We start from the raw sequence: 17,742 nt of genomic DNA, 5'->3' as shown, positions 1-17,742 counted from the left end.
TGTGGTTTCTCATTACACTTTGGCCATGTGGTTCATGAAACATCCAAGCCAGTACTTGTAATATTGTGGAGCTGCAGGGGATCAAAGGAGCACGGTGATGAGGGGTCTTGTGACTTGTGTGTCATTGTGGCCTAAACATATTAGCGCTCATTACCCAGCATCTAAATGTAGGACACCATCAGAGCACAGCCAGGGACAGTGAATAGGAGCAGCACTGTGGGCAGAAAAGCTTGAAGAAATCTACTAACGCAGGGGTCTTCAACGTTTTCAGGCCAAGGACCCCTTAGCTGAGAGAGAGATGAAGCAGGGACCCCATCTATACATATTGTATAAATGTGTGATACAGATTTTCATCGATTTCATAGCTATATTCATACTTATTTGACAGCAATCGTGTTTTTAGTTAACTTGACCTTTCACTCTGTACTTGGTCCGCTCTTTTTTACCTCTGGGCGATCTACAAGCTCTCAACGCCTCGCAGTTTGGCTAAAGTTCTCTTCAGAATAGGGATGTGAGGGTTCAAGTTGTTAATTTAAAAGAATGATCCTATCAGAAAGATTTGGTGGCCCCCCTGTAGTAACTCTGAGGAGCCCCTAGGGCCACCCCCTGTTGAAGACCCCTGTGCTAACGCAAACCTTTCCATGCCAAGGACCCCCAAACAGCCATAGCCCAGTGATTCTCAAACATTTTTTTATTTATTTCAAGGACCCCCTGTTTACAATGCAATAGTGCCAACTAAGGACCCCCCCATTACTCTGAGATGTACAAGTGGAACCAAATGGACCACTTCCATATAGCCTCAGTCTGCGGCCCCATTATTGCAAATTGGCTTGAATAAAAGGAAAAGAAAGAAAATACAAACTCACGACACGTTTCGATGCGACGCATTGTGAGCTTGTAGGTGTAGTTGGAAACGTTGGTTTGAAACAGGCAATAATGACATACCCAAAATAGGGACGACAGGTTGAACGTGGTTAAACCGGCAAATCTTGTGAATAGAATTTATATAATTAAAGATGTGGAATAATAGCCCTACCTTGCTCTACCTGTGTGACACGCCTATAGTAAAAGTTGCACACTTGGAGCTAATCATTCACCTGCCGATAAATAGTCAAACAGGAATGTGAATTGTGAATGATAAGATGGGAGTTCACCATAGAGTTATAATATGTATAGAGAGGGCACCAGATATCCCTGCCCGTCCACTTGTATTGAGTTGCTCACCCAGCAAATGAAGACAAATTTCACCCCTTCTCCCGGTTGTAAAATGTGACGTAGTGGGGCCTAAGTGACGCGTTTTGCGCCATAGAGTTTGTTCATGTACACGCTGGGGCTACAATTCATGAACGCACACTTACGCTATGAACGCGCAATTCAAAGGAGCCAAGATGCGCGTTCATGTTTCTGGCCCCATCTGTAAAAAAGCTGCAGTATCTCAAATGGCCACCATGTCAATTTGGCTTCAGCCCTCCACCTCTGGGGGCTTGGAGTTCACCCATGATGCTCCCCAATTCTTCTTCCAATCAAATCAGCTGATTTCACTGAGGACCAGCTGGTTTCAATCAGGTGTTACTCCTGCTAATACTCAAGTGTCTGGGGTTGGACAGCCCCCATGTACACCATGTCAACTATTTACTACTGCTCTTATTGCAGAGCAACTTACAGAAAGTGTTAAAGCACGAGCTTGTATATCTGCTATTTTTCAATAGCTAAAGCATTCAATAGTTCTAGGCCTAAATGGGTTAACATACTCTGGCAAACACAGGAGAAGGAGCGTATTGAAGTGGTGCTGACCCCGCTAGAAATATAACCTAAGACAAGAGGAGGCCGCACGGCTCGTAGCCACAATGCAGAATAGATGTGTTAAAAAAAATCGCACCCGTGCGAAGTGAGCGGTGCAAACTAATTCCTGCGCAAATCAGTGTTGATAGGCATGCATGGCAATATTCTTTTTGTTGTGTATGATGTCAGTCTAGAGGTCTGCTCAGACTATATAAGTCTTTATTGTCATTTCTCATCAGTTAGTTGACCAAGCTACGGATTGTAAGAGTGTCATAGTGTAATGATAAGTGACCTTATTTACCTCCAGAGAGGCCTCCAGAGAGGCGAGAAGAGGCCAGAAGATGAATATTTTAGTTTTTCAAAGTCTGTTCATTTGTATTTTAAACTTGTATTAGCTGCCTATCATTTATAACCTGTAAGATTTTCCACAGTCTGTCTAAAAGTGTGGTTATTTTATCGCTTATAAGTGATATTCATCCAATATAATTTTGAAATTCAAGGTTAGCACCGCTCAATAATTTTTTATGACGTATTTTACGCGGCCTAAACGCGTTATGACGTATTTTACGCGGCCTAAACGCGTTATGACGTATTTTACGCGGCCTAAACGCGTTCTAAATCAGGGTGAACCAATCGAGTGCCTCTGTGACTATGACATCATGGACAGATCAACAGAATCGAAGTGTTTCATTGGTCTAGCGAACTCAAGTCATCATCATTTGTGACATCATAGTTTTGGTAAAAAAGCGGTCTATAGGAGCGGTTAGCACCGCTCAACAAGGACCCTGAGGAAGACTATACTGTCGAAACTTTGGTTTCTGTATATTAACAAGCTCTACCATATACAGATTGGCCAACTATATATTATTCACTAATACCAGTAAGACTCCCTAATCGGGAGATACACAAACTTTAGGCAATCGCAGCCAATCAGGAGGGAATATGGGAAATGGGACAAATCTATGTTGAGGATATGACTTTAGAGATACTGTGTACCGCTTTGCGTGATTTTAGGGCAAAATCTGTAGGAGCAGTGTCCAAAAACTTCATTCAAAACACAACACCAGCTGACTTCATATAATTATTAGTTCTCATTTTCTAGCTAAAGGTGTGTTAATCAGATTAGTTAATTGATGTAGCTGTTTGGATGGAATGAGAACCCGCTTACTGTTGGTCCTTTTTGCTGCATGATGATTGGATAGTGGCACTGGTCAGACCAGTTAGCCTGGTTACCGCTCCTGGTCCTCAGAGACTGCAAGTACTGCTGGTTTTCTATCATAACAGGTAGTTAATCATATTGTCCTTGTCATTCTAGCCGGTCTAAATAGGGACTAGTCAGACCCAGGAGAGCACATTAATGCAGCTCCTTGTAGCAGCACCATTGAGGGCCAGTGTTGAACTTAAAGGGGTATTTCACTTTCAAAAAAACTTTTGGTAATTTTATCATCTAATCAGGCTTTTATGAACACCCTGAACAGTTTTTAATTAGCTTGATTGAATATTTAGATATTTGATGTAAATGTTACCAGGCCCTCCAGGCCCAGGGCCTCTCCCCACACACACCCATTGTAACTTCAAACTTCATTTTAACCATGATAGATTCATTAAAAACACACATTATTTTTTCTGGTGTCTCATACTACCCTCCTAATATGTGAGCAGGCCGTGTTTTTTCGATAACATTTTTCATTTATTTGTAATAATAATTTTTTTGTATTTCATTTTTTCTATTTTTCCAAATAATTATTAAAAATACATGAAAAAAGTTATTGAAAAAACACGGCCTGCTCACGTATTAGGAAGGTAAAATGAGTCTCCAGAAAACATAATGTGTGTTTTTAATGAATTTATCATGGTTAAAATGAAGTTTGAAGTTACAATGGGTTTGTATGTGGAGAGAGGCCCTACCACTGCTCCCTGTTGAAAGTGGAATATCCCTTTAAAGCAGGGCCGGATCTAGCCTTTAGTAGTAGGTGGGGCAGCAAGAAATGATAGGGGGGCACCTCCAGCCCACGCCGTTAGGCGTGGGCGGAAAAAAATGGGGGGATCAAACCCCCTAAAACACCCGAAATGCATAAAAAACAAAGCATTTTGGCACACTTATACCTATAACACGCATTACAGGTCTTACACCTATCTCTCTCTGTCTCTATATATTCTAGTAGAGATGGGGACTGATTGCAAAATTCTTGGCCGGTACCGATCCACCGGTTTTATGAAGGTCTGACCTGCCAAAACTGATTTTCCGATACCGATTTCTTTAGCTATGAACTAGAAAATAGGGTTGCTCCAATACCCTTTTTTCAGGCCAAGTAGGCCTACAAGACATACTTCAATTTGAGTACCAATAAGCTAGAAGAACACTAATGCCAAATCAATCACAAAAGTACAATATCCAAAATCACAGACAATATCCAGTCTAATATGATATGGATATAATATTGATGCCAGCTGATCATTCACTGTAAGGCCTAAATGGTAAATGGTGCATTTATATAGCGCTTTTAATCCAAATCGCTTTACTTGTGCATTACATTCACCCATTCACACACACATTCATGACACCGGTGGCGGAGGAAGCCATGCAAGGCACCAACCTACTCACCGGAGGCAATTAGGGGTTCAGAGTCTTGCCCAAGGACCCTTCGACATTAACTCAGGGGGAGCCCGGATTCGAACTGGGAACCCTTCGGGATTTATACCCTTCATGCTCTAATACCAGTTTCTCTACCCCTGAGCTATGCCACCTAAAGTTAAAAATACATACTATTGTATATATTGTATAATTGCTGTGCCATTGCTTCTGTCTGTGTCACTGTTAGAGCTGCATGATTATGGCAAAACCTTTATTTTAAAATTATTGGTATACATATTGAGATCATTTATTTCAAATATTATTAATAATATTATTATTGAATAAATATTTTTTAACAAGCAAAACGATTGTCTTAAAAGCTAAAATAAGGTTGCATTCATTGTCTTCAAGGTGAGAAATTTACCTTGTGTCACAGTAGTCTGACTCTAGTCTATTCCTTCCTTTCAAATATTTAAGGGCAAAATATTACCTCATGACCCTGGCTGTTCCTGTTGTTTTGGGTTGTAAAACCTCTGTAAGGGACTTAAAATGTTACATAATACATTTCTGTTGCTTAATGTACTTTGTGAAACTATCGGAGGATACTATAACGACCTTTAACAGGCTTCACCTGGACATGCATTGATTAATCCAGCGTGTGGACAGACACACATGACAGTGACACCACGCAAAGTGAACTGACTTTTTTTTTTCCAACAACAGAGAAACGGGAGGTGGTTTTCCTTTGAAACTGGCTAAAATAAAGGGACATTTATAGGATGGCTTTTTCTGTCGCTTGCAACAGCTTTTGCAATGCTGTTGCTTTCTGTTAAATGAAAGTGAAAGTAAACTCATTCTGCATGGACCGTCTGGACTGGAGGCAGGAAAGCCTTGCAATGCTTTTTTTTTTTCCTTCTTCTTTGAGACTACATTGACACAGGATTATGGAATATATCCTTACATTGCAAAGGTAATCATCAGCATCATCTGTATTCTGTTGTACTGTAGGCTGCCACTAAGTAGACTGGCTGCTATTTGCTAATGTTTAAATTAGTCCAGAGCATGTCAGTGACCGTCCGGTCACCGATGCGGCCGGTTTGATATCATACCGGCCGATTTTTGATTTTTGCATGCCATCATGTTTGGTGGGGCAGACAGGGCATTTAGGGGGGCATTGCCCCCCCTTGCCTATGCCTAGATCCGGCCCCGCTTTAAAGGCACACTTTAAGCCCCAGTTTTGGTCTGGGAAAACGAAGACACCCTCTTTAGAAGATTAGGCTTAAAACGCTCCTATTTGATAAAGCTTATAGTTGGGGTTGGTTCAGGCTTTCCTGGGACTGGCCCTCAGTTATGCTGCCAGGAGACTTCCCATGGCTCACTGAGATCCTCGCTCCTCCTGTATGCATTCACATCCCATCAATGCATGTTAACACCTTGACTTCTACACCTGAGTTTTTGTGCTTAACGGCCGGGCTACACCAAGCCGTTTTGCGCGCGTCAGTGCATATGCGTGCGTATGCGGGGCGTGTGCGCGTATGCGCGTTTTGGATAGATCCAATGTATCTCAATTCAGCCGGCTACACCAGGCACACGGATAGCTCGAACCACGGATACGCATGCTGTAAAAATAGGATCGGCTCTATTTTTTACATACGCGTATGCGTTTTGTACACAGACTCTCTGGTCTCCCGCACATATACCCCCTCCTTGGTGTAGCCAGGGGCTTTTCGCACATGCACAGACAGCGCACGTATACGCGCGCGTTTTCTGGTGTAGTCCGGCCGTAAGTCTTGCAGGAAGGAAGGCATCGTCGAGCATATGGATAATGGCTGCTGTGGACTGTTAATGAAGCTTTCAGCGCGAATTCAATAAAAAAAGATCTACGCCGCATTTGTCACTCTCAGCTCAAAGTGTGTGCCCTTCTAGCCAATCTACAGTTAGCCAATCAGGCGATTGGATTCCGCCTTTAAATATCACCACTGCCTCTGAACCTTGTCATTCTCTTTTCAGCATGCAACAAGCATCCCACCTCCATCCCGACTCCACCTTGTATCAATCGTTTAGAGTGAAGGAGGTTCATCTGCACAGCCACCACCAGCGTCTAGACCAGGGGTTCCCAAACTTTTTCGTCTCAGGGCACCCCATAAATATTTGTTTTAATCCGAGGCACCCCTACATTATAATTTCTAGGTGCTGGGATTCTATAATCCCAGCACCTTATAGCATATTGTCGTTGTCGGGTGGAAACCTTGTATGTCCAAAACTGTTCGTTTTGTATTTATCATCTATAAAATGTACTAAACTAGTGAAAACAGCAGATCGGCTGTTTTCACTAGTTTTGTGCGACAGTCTTGAATGATGAAGAAGGGTTTTGCTTTAACAAAAGACGTACACATTTTGAGGTTTCTGACCGACAGTGACGATATTTTAGCGAATATGTTGTGAGGAAAACGTTGAGATAATAGCCATTTTGGTTAGAACTCACAGAAAATAACTTTGTACTTCAAATTGAAAATGATACTAAATATTTTATCAAGAGTCCAAATAAATTCCAAATATTTTCAGATTATCTCGCGGCACCCCAGGGTGCCCTGTCACCCACGTTGAAAACCCCTGGTCTAGATTCCATTGGGGGGTTTCCCTGTTAAAAGCTAATTTCATACATTTATTGTATATAAGATTTCTAAATGCTTTAATATGGAGTCTAATTGCCAAATCTGTTTTGCTAACATGTGGCATGTGCTTTTATAATTAAACATTTGCTTGCTGCAATCGGTGTGATCTCTTCTTTATTGTATTACAGTTGTCGTTGCTGTGCATCTCTGTGTGCATCCCCTCCCTCTCAAGCCAACACGGCCAAGGCAGATGGTCATCCACCCATAGAGAACCGGGTTCGGCTCAAGGCTTCCTCCCGCTAAAGAGGAGTTTCTACTTGCCACTGTCTGTCGCAAAGCACTTTTTCATGGGGGAATTGTTGGCTCTGACCTGAGTGTCACAAGACAACATGTTGTGATTTGGCACAATATAAATACAAAAAAATCACACCTAGTGTGAAGTGAGCGGGTAATTTCATTAAGCGCCCCGCTGGCCAATCACAGCGCGTCCTGCGAAGCTTGTACAACAAACTTTGAGCCGTTTGTGCCAAGATGTAGGCCACACTTCAGAGCCCGGACATTTTTTAGGGACCGGAGATCTTTGGGGGACCGGATAAAGACTTAGCTCCTTCCAGGAGCACCGCTCAAAAGGTGACATCACTATAACATCACTTCTAGCTTTGTTCAACCACCTGTGTTGCAGACGAAACTCACCTCAAAGCCATGCTTCTCCGACGGGACCCACACAAGCCTCTTGGCGGCCCAGTCCGCCTGACTGGACGCCGAGAACACAAGGCCGGAGGAGTTGTTGACCGCCGAGGGGGAACTCGGCGTCCCGGTGGACAGGAAGCGGGTGACATCGTTGACACCGCCCCCTGTTGACCTGGACATGGTACTGCTGGCACTGTGTTGAAACAGAGAGAGAAGCGGAAAGCGAACAGTGAGGCAGGGATATTACAGCAGCTACAGTAGTTCCAGAGTCTGTACAGTGTGGGTGGGTGGGCGGCAAACCGCAGTGCTGGGAATAGCTGTCAGACAGTCACAGTGACACTGATGTGATCCCAACTTGACACGCACACAAACACGCGCACACACACATGCGTCATGCACAGACGTCATGCACAGACATAAGACATTAACATCATATCCAGAGTGTGGAGTGTCCGTGGAGTGGCACGCACGCACGCACGCACGCACGCACGCACGCACGCACGCACGCACGCACTCACACACACACACACACACACACACACACACACACACACACACACACACAGAGGAAAGGAGAGCAGTTAAGAGGCATGGAGGGCCTACATCCAGCAGACATTGCGCCAGCGATGGCCTAATTGAGAGACAGGGCAAGTCGAGGAAACGACTGGGTTGGAAGAAAACAGAGAGATGGAAGCAGGGAGAGAGATACATACATCAACCATCTCAAGAAACTGACATGACAGTCAGGGGTTGGGGGGAGAGAGAGAGAGAGAGAGAGAGAGAGAGAGAGAGAGAGGGGAATAGAAGAATGGTAGTGAAGGGTGTGGGGGACAGCAGTGACTGAACTTGGATGAGAAGACATCATCTTTGTCTTGTCCTCCACTGATCCTCTTTCTTGCAGTTACAACTTCAGTTCATACCAATTTCCTCTTGTAAGCCTTTCTCTCTCTCTCTCTCTCTCTCTCTCTCTCTCTCTCTCTCTCTCTCTCTCTCTCTTTCAGACAACATTATCCACGCAGAGGTGGCCAAGCGTGTATGCTAATTTCTCGGAGTAAATTCACCCTGTTTCACTTTTATGCTTAATTTGTTTTCAGCACACGGCAGAGTATAAATCACGCTTTGTGCATCTCCACACCTTAAATAAATAATAAATAAATGGTGCATTTATATAGCACCTTTTATCCAAGGCGCTTCATAGAGATTGCGCATCACATTTACCCAATCACACACACACACACACACACACACCCACTCACAACGCCTCGCGCTGCGAGGCGTTGTGAGCTTGTAGATCAGAAGTTTCTATCACATAAAGATTTGGAGGACCCCCTGTAGTAACTCTGAGGACCCCCTAGGGGTCCCGGACCCCCTGTTGAAGACCCTTGATTCATAGCATACTATACGGTAGATTTGTCTGATCCTTTTAGCATAACAATCACTACTTGTACTATTAACAATCTTGCTTTTAAAGTATTCAATCAATAAATCAATATACAGAACGTCTCTGAGGGGCCCTGTTAACCCAGGGGGGTTAACAGAAGAAGAATCTAACAAAGAGAAAACGCTGAGTCGCCTTACGGAGCAGTGGTGTCCTCTTGAGAGTTGAGGTGACAGCGTGTGCACTACAGTGGAAGTGAATGTCATTAGTTACTACTACTACTACTACTACTAAGACTGTACCACTGCTGCTGTGTTCTGAGACCCACTTCCTCTAGTCAGAACTGGTGTTTTACTACAGAAACTTGATCACTACATTGACTCTGACAGCACTCCAAGGCTATACCGCCACATACTGTAGACACGAGGGGGGGGGGGGGGGGGGGGGGAGCCATTGAACGTGTAATACTATGGCTAATGTGATATTAACCTGATTTTTCTTTCGCTAACCTCGCAATTTTTGTTATAATTACTTATTGATTATTTACTGCAGCGTTTCAATTTGCAACACGGTGCCAGTGTCCTACGCAGGCCTGGAATTTCGTCATTTTAGGGGCAACCACTTGGCCTTAATTGGTGTTGTCAACTTTTTGAGGGCACAAAGGCCAAATGCCAGGGCAGGAAGGCCATCAAATAAAACAAGATTTTAGAATAATTAATACAATAATTAATTTAATTTAAGGGTTAAGGATGATTTTAAATGTACTATGTATACTATCTGCTGTGAAATAAATGAATTGGTATTTACAAACTGATCCATGCTCAGCCCTGCACAAATAAAAGTTACTGGATTGGTTTAAAAATGGCGACTCAACAAAAGACACTGGTGTCTACATGACAAGAAAGAGACACTGGTGTCTACATTGACAAGACAGAGACAGAGGAGAGTAGTACAGTCAGCTGCTGGGGGCACTGTGGCCTCAGGTCATGTCATTTTTTGGAGGGGCAGATGGCCAAACTGAAGGGCAACGACGGCCATGGCCTTCATGGACTCCTTGAAATTCTTGAAGTCCTATGCTTATTTAGTTAAAAACATATCATTACACACCTCATGAAGCTGTGAATTCATGGAGATTTATTTTTCTTTTCTCACATTCCTATGCTAGGAAACTTAATGAAGACTCTCCTGGCTTAGGAATGCCATAAAAATAAAATCTCCATGAATTTAAGGCTTCGCCGGGTGTGTAATTGATAGAATATACCGGTAAGTCATTTTTGGGGTGAACTACTCCTTTAAACAGGGGTCTTCAAAGTTTTCAGGCCAAGGACCCTTAGCTCTGAGAGAGATGAAGCAGGGACCCCCACTACATATCGTATAAAATTGTGTCGCAGATTAAAAATGTACCTGGATTATTTCTTATACAGTATAGACTTGACAGCACTATCTATCATCTATATGTAGGTTGGATTAATGTGTATATTGTCATATATTTAACCACTTGAACTGTCAATACCTACTAGTCTGTTCTTCTTTACCCTCTACACCAAACCTCTGTGCCAAAACATAGCAGATCTACAAGCTCACAACCTCTGTGAGCTTGTAGATCTGCTATTTTTTGGCTAATGTTCCACTAAGAATAGGGATGCTAGGGTTCAAGTGATCAAACATGATAACAACAAAGATTTGGCGGAACCCCTGTAGTAACTCTGAGGACCCCCTAGGGGTCCCGGACCCCCTGTTGAAGACCCTTGCTTTAAAGCCTAAACATTTTTTTTAACTAATATTGTTAACAGTGCTGAACATGTGAGACAAGTTTACTCATTTTTGTTAACTTTTGTATTGTTTTAGATGCTGTAAGCACTGCTGCATTTAGTGCATTATAGCAGGTATGAAAGAGTTCAGAGTAAATTATTTATCATCAGTATAATGAGCTCTGCACTGACAATAACAATAGAAATGTTAGACAGAGCAATAGAAATATAATTCCATTGGGAGGAATGATGGCTTGTCTCTCCAGGATGGCCCACTGTTCAGTACAGTGGGGGGGGGGCACTGGTGTTCACAGTACACACACAATTAACTCTGGTATAGCTCATTAGATAATGACCCACTAAACCGTTAGCGTTAGCACACACTACATTATCATTCACACATCAGTGAAATCTGCCCTTTACCGTGGCTTAAAGAAGTGTGCGCATAATAGCCTACATGCTAAGTTGTAGCCTCTACAGTATGTGCAATACACACCACTGAGCTGACCAGAGACAGCAAAGTTCTTTGACCATTTTGATTAGTTTTAAAAAATATATATACCGTATCATAAAATTGGTATACATTTTACTCAGTTGGAGACACATCCCATTTTGAGTCCCTGAAAGGCTGTGTTAATTAACCCAGAGTGGTGGAACTCTACAGCTGAACCAGGGGGGAAATTACATTGTGTGCCGACACCTCAGAAATACTGACTGGTTTAGTTTTATATTCATTCATCCAGGGAAAAGCTGAGCAAGGACGGTCTTACAGCACTGCCATGCTGCACAGACACACAGGAACACCAATTCACACCTGGGAACTGACCAGTACAACCACAGTCTTCTACTGTTGGTCACTGGGAGCTGACCAGTACAACCACAGTCTTCTACTGTTGGTCACTGGGAGCTGACCAGTACAACCACAGTCTTCTACTGTTGGTCACTGGGAGCTGACCAGTACAACCACAGTCTTCTACTGTTGGTCACTGGGAGCTGACCAGTACAACCACAGTCTTCTACTGTTGGTCACTGGGAACTGACCAGTACAACCACAGTCTTCTACTGTTGGTCACTGGGAGCTGACCAGTACAACCAGTCTTCTACTGTTGGTCACTGGGAACTGACCAGTACAACCACAGTCTTCTACGGTTGACCACTGGGAACTGACCAGTACAACCACAGTCTTCTACGGTTGACCACTGGGAACTGACCAGTACAACCACAGTCTTCTACTGTTGGTCACTGGGAGCTGACCAGTACAACCACAGTCTTCTACTGTTGGTCACTGGGAGCTGACCAGTACAACCACAGTCTTCTGTTGACCACCGGGAGCTGACCAGTACAACCACCTTGATCACTGAGAGCTGACCAGTACAACTGGGAGCTGACCAGTACAACCAGTCTTCTACTGTTGGTCACTGGGAGCTTCCAGTATAATCCCAGTTATCTACTATTGGCCAAAGGGGCAGCTCTGCACTGCAGTGGCAACTAGGCATAAGTGCCTTGCTCTAGGGCAGTGATTCTAAAACCCTTTAGATTAAAGGACTCCCAGTTTCACAAGCATTAGCCAAAGGACAACATTTTATACACATATACATTTTTCATCTCTGGGACCCAAATCCTCAGTGTTAATTCATTTTAGAAAGCTCTCAAACGTTTTCATGTCAAGGACCCCCAAATTCATATGTATTTGGACCATGGAGATTCACCTAAAAATATTTTCAGAGTCCAGGACCCCCATACAAGATTTGTGTGGTTAAAAAAGGTTTCAAGTATATTCCACATTTTTGGGAAATATCAGATCTACAAGCTCAGAACACCTTGCAAGCTTGTAGATCAGCTATTTTTACTTAGCCAGTGTATAGGCTTATATTTATATAGGCATATATAGGGTTATTTTGATGCTATATTAACTCATTTTGCCAGGGACCCCTTCAAGGACCACTGAGAACCACTGAACAAGATAAGGAATGAACCTGTAAATAATTATTAGTGTCGTTGCTATAGTCAACACACTATTGTTCTCGGTCCGAGGATTCTTTGCCAGCAAAGTGAACCTGCTTTTTGTAAACTTTTGCACAAACGTAAAAGTGAAGCTTTTGGTCATGCTTCACACACTGTTGTCACTCACTGTTGTCATGCTTCACATGACACCACAATACATAATACAAATGGTAAGACAGGGATTGCACCTTTCTGATGGCGGTTAGCCTTTAGCACGGGTAGTGAGGGGACATGAGGTGAGGTCTACTACTTAAGAAAAGATAAGATAACCCTTTATGGATGCCCTAAATTCCTGTGAGGAATTCCAGGTGTCATAGCAGCAACAGCAGTAAGAATGAAACACAGAAACAAAGTAAAAAAGACTTGAGTTGGAACGATTTCTGAAACTATATCCTTAAAGTTATAGTGCTTGGAGTGGACAGCTCTTTAGTTTCTGACACAAGACATGCACTATTAGGTCTCTGAATGAATGAATGAATGAATGAATGAACTGTATGCATACAGGTACACTGTACAGTCTATGTACAGTATGGTGAACTGCAGGGTTTGAGTCATACCCAAACACATTAATACTGACTAGCCTGCTGTCAGTAAACAATTAGCTGCCTCCATACCTCCACACATAATATGTCATCTACCCTGGGTCTCTGTTTGTCTTTTATTTTCTGTGTGTGTGTGTGCGTGCATGTGTGCGTGTGTGTGTGTGTGTGTGTGTGTGTGTGTGTGTGTGTGTGTGTGTGTGTGTGTGTGTGTGTGTGTGTGTGTGTGTGTGTGTGTGTGTGTGTGTGTGTGTGTGTGTGCATGCGTGCGTGTGTGCATGCGTGCATGTTAGTGTGCGAATTAAAGAATCTTTGTCTCTCTATCTGAGTCTTTGTCTATCTAATATCTGGTTTATTAATCTATCTATCCAACTGGTTTATTTGTCTATCTAACTGGGAGTTTAACACACAGTCAAAAATTAAGGATGAGACATTTCCTATGCGAGTCCAATTTCACTCCAAAGCATAAAAGGAGCATTACAGCAAACAAAAAGCTTCCCCTCGTCAGTCAGTCAGTCTGTCTGTCTTTCAGTCAGTCAGACTGGCTGTCTGTCTGTTTGTCTGTCTGTCTGTCTGTCCAATACCTGCTGTTATCGTACCGGTTGCTACTACAACGTGAGTGAGGGCGTGGAGAGCAGAGCCACCACCCACATAGTCATAATGGAAAAAATGTGAGAACATATGATATAGATAGATAGATAGATACCTTTATTATCCCAAGGGGGAAATTTAGTAAATATGGTACAGTACTATAAACTTTACCTGATAGATATTGGCTATATGACATAGCCAGTACTGTGTCAAATACAGTAGGAGCATGCTAAACCCTATTTCATATAAATAAGTCAGATTTGGTGTCAAATAAAACATTGTCTAAACATGTCTAGTCTAGATGTGGGGATTGAAATGAGAATTGATTCACTGAATATTTTTGTAGACAGAAATGCAAGCAGCACGATTAGAGTCAAACGCTCTATCTAAAAGGATAACACAAAATAAAACAGAATCATCCATTGAGGTCTTATTAGAGCAGTGGTTGGGGGTTCCAAATTGTTTTGGGGGGTCCCCAGATGATTGACTTAATGTGCAACATTGCTTTCTCACTCAACAGTAAACAAACCAACATAAAGTTTATAGGTGTATAGCACATTTCTAAAGTGACAATTTAAGAACTTTATAATACCTCTAAAATGACAAATTAAACATGGGCCAAATTGTCAAATATTAGAGGCAGAAATTGTGAAAATAGCCGATCTACATGCTCACAACTCCTCATGAGCATGTAGATCTGCTGGGGGGCGCGGTTGAGAACCACTGTATTAGAGCACACATGGGCAACATACGCCCCGGGGACCGGACCCGGCCCTTTGACCATCTCAATCCGGTCCACCAAGATGCATTCCTCATAACATGTACTCAAATGTTTTATGTTTATAATGATAACAGTGAAACATTCAACCTTGAGTCCATGTTTATAACATAAAGCAATGTGTTTTATCAGTGACCTATGGAGTGGTGCATATCCGATTAGATAAGTTACTGTATAAATGTATAGGCTCATTTAATAGTTGATATACGGCATTGAAGTGGATTGTTTTATGCAAGTAATATTTTTATTGTATAAGGACAGTGTACACCAGAGTGCTGTAAAGTAGTCTGGCATCATGGCATGTCTATGATGTCTTTAACATAATTCAGTGTGTTTCAAGTTTCAATTCAAGTGTACAATGCGTGGACCTTCACTCACTTTATCGAAGGCAGTACGGCCCTTTGTTAATAAATCTTGCCCACCCCTGTATTAGAGTAGCCTCGTACCCGCCCCTCTTCCAGAAACCATTTCATTTGGAATCCTCCTGGAGAACGGAAGTTGGTCGTTTACTAGGCTAGTATTAGAGTGTATCACAGAAGACAATGTCCTTAAAGGAGTAGTTCACCCCCAACATGACTTGTTTTCTATTGATTACTCACGCCATGGAGACTTGAGTTCAATAATATTTTGGGGTTTTTGTCACATTCCTAAGACAAAAAAAGTAAAAATAATAAATGTACTCCCATTGATTCCGGATGGGGACCCAAATGCATCCGGAATCAATGCGGGTAAATTTACTGTAATCAAATTATTGTCTGTGGTTGTACTGGTCAGCTCTCAGTTGTACTGGTCAGCTCCCAGTGACCAGCAACAGTAGAAGACTCTGGTTGTACTCGGCAGCTCTCAGTGGTCAATAAAATGACTGGGGTTGTACTGGTCAGTTCCCAGTGACCAACATTTTAAGACTGTGGTTCTCCATGGTGGGAGTAATCAATAGAAAACAAGTCATTTTGGGGGTGAACTACTCCTTTAAGTAACAGTCGCTAGTTGTCGTCACAGCTCATAGCTTCTGGAGACCTATATATATTCCTCATTTTCTCTATTGTCCCAGGAATTTAGCAGGGCATCCCAGGTCGTCCCAGACATCTAGAATAAAAGCTGTCAGTAGTTTACATGCCTGTGACTGGAGCTGACAAACATATTGAATAATCTATGACATTTTCCCTTGGCAGGTCTATCTATATATAAAACAAGCAGGGTTGTATCCCCTGCAAAAAACATATAGGCCTCGACATGATGACTGTATAAACAACGTCTTTAAGCCCTACTTCGTTGTACGACAAAATAGTGAAAATAGACAATCTGACTTCTATAGATCTTTTGATATTCTGTCATTAAAAATAAAATAGTGGTGATACTATATATACTGTACAGATCACACATATTATATAGATCAGGGGTCTTCAACATTTTCTGGCCAAGGACCCCTTAGTTGATAGAGAGATGAAGCAGGGACCCCCACAACCTTTTCATAGATTCCATATAGTTTCATTGTTTGACAGCACAATCATCAGTGTATTTTGGATTCATGTCAATTTGTGTTTTCAGATTATTTAACCACTTGAGCCGTCATTACATAATAAACTTGACCTTTTACTCTCTACTTAGTCTGCTCTTTTTCCCCTCTAAACCAAACCTCTTTTCCGAACATAGCCGATCTACAAGCTCACAACGCCTCATTGTGAGCTTGTATATCTGCTATTTTTGGCTATAGTTCTCTAGAATATGGACACTAGGTTTCAAGTTGTCTATATAAAAATGATTTGAAGATTTGGAGTACCCCCTGTATTAACTCTGAGGACCCCCTGTTGAAGCCCCCTGATATAGATCTTTGGGTTTGGTGCATTACAGGCTGACTTGACCACCAGTCCAGCCCCCTCCAGCAGTAGCAGAGTGGAGGTGCCAACACCGGCTTTTTTTACACAGCTATCTTCCATAGCAACACGACTCCCAAAGACAATACCCCCAGAGTCTGTCTGTCTAAACCGAGGTCATTCACTGCTGGGGGTCGTGTGACTCGTGTTGTGTTGTGTAGTATGTTTTGTCTGTGTGTGTGTGTGTGTGTGTGTGTGTGTGTGTGTGTGTGTGTGTGTGTGTGTGTGTGTGTGTGTGTGTGTGTGTGTGTGCATGTGTGTGCGTGCGTGCGTGCGTGCGTGCATGTTAGGGGTGGGGGGGTTAGCTCTAGCAGCCTTCTCTTTTCAACCTGTCATTTTTTAAGGGAAATTGCAGCCAGCCAGACAGACAGACAGACAGACAGACAGACAGACAGGCAGACAGACAGACAGGCAGACAGACAGACAGACAGACAGACAGGCAGACAGCACGACAGTCACTGTGGTGACAGGCAGGCATTCATTATGGTGATGTTATTGGGAAAGGAACTGCTGCATTAAAACCGTATCAGAGGCGTGGGCTGAGGTCAGTAATTATTACAGTGCGGTATATAGTCTGCTGTTAGTGTGGTGGTGAATGTGTTTGAAGCGTCGTGGTCCCTAATAACAAATGCCTGCTGCATTATTGGGCCACAGACAGGCCTAATAATTTAGCAGCACAAAATCCTGTCAAATGCAACCACACCTCAAAAAAATCAAGCAGTAAATGGTCACATTAACAGAAGAACACCGGCCTAATGCTGGAGGATAGCACGCAACTCAGCCTATAAAAAAGACGAATGGAAAGCCAAACCAGGGTAATAACTATGTTATTATTATGTTGTTACTAACATTATATGATTATTATCACCCTATTACATAACAGGTTACAATTTACATTCCAATTAGTACAACGGGGGAGAGAATCCCTAAATTGTGGCTATTAGCCAGACAATGTCAGTCTGCAGCAGTGCTCCAAAGCCTCTATTCCAGGGAACATGGTAGCTCAGAGAGGCAGAGCCCGTACCGTTACGCATTGCCCCCACGTACCCCGGCCTGCCCCCCTTGGGTCATTTTTAGGCGTTATGCCACCCGTATTTAGACCCAATCCAGCGAGGGTTATAGCCGGCCGGCGGCCGCACTTGGAAATATGATACGACCCAGTATC

The 17,742-nt window shown here is 42.8% G+C and overlaps 1 protein-coding gene across 1 annotated transcript in view; it reads right to left on the bottom strand.

Moving 5' to 3' along the window:
• myh14 (myosin, heavy chain 14, non-muscle) overlaps nt 1–7,842 on the bottom strand; it is a gene marked incomplete at both ends in the record, with an annotated part of 100,746 nt that extends 92,904 nt beyond the window's left edge. The window contains one exon of the mRNA XM_080748357.1: nt 7,666–7,842. Coding sequence (XP_080604483.1) covers nt 7,666–7,842 — 177 coding nt within the window. The remainder of the gene's footprint in view (nt 1–7,665) is intronic.
• Nucleotides 7,843–17,742: the final 9,900 nt, after the last annotated feature.

This window comes from Nannobrachium achirus (assembly GCF_963921795.1).
Source record: "Nannobrachium achirus genome assembly, chromosome: 2".
NCBI classification, from domain to species: Eukaryota; Metazoa; Chordata; class Actinopteri; order Myctophiformes; family Myctophidae; genus Nannobrachium; species Nannobrachium achirus.
This window is presented reverse-complemented; position numbering and strand designations above follow the sequence as displayed.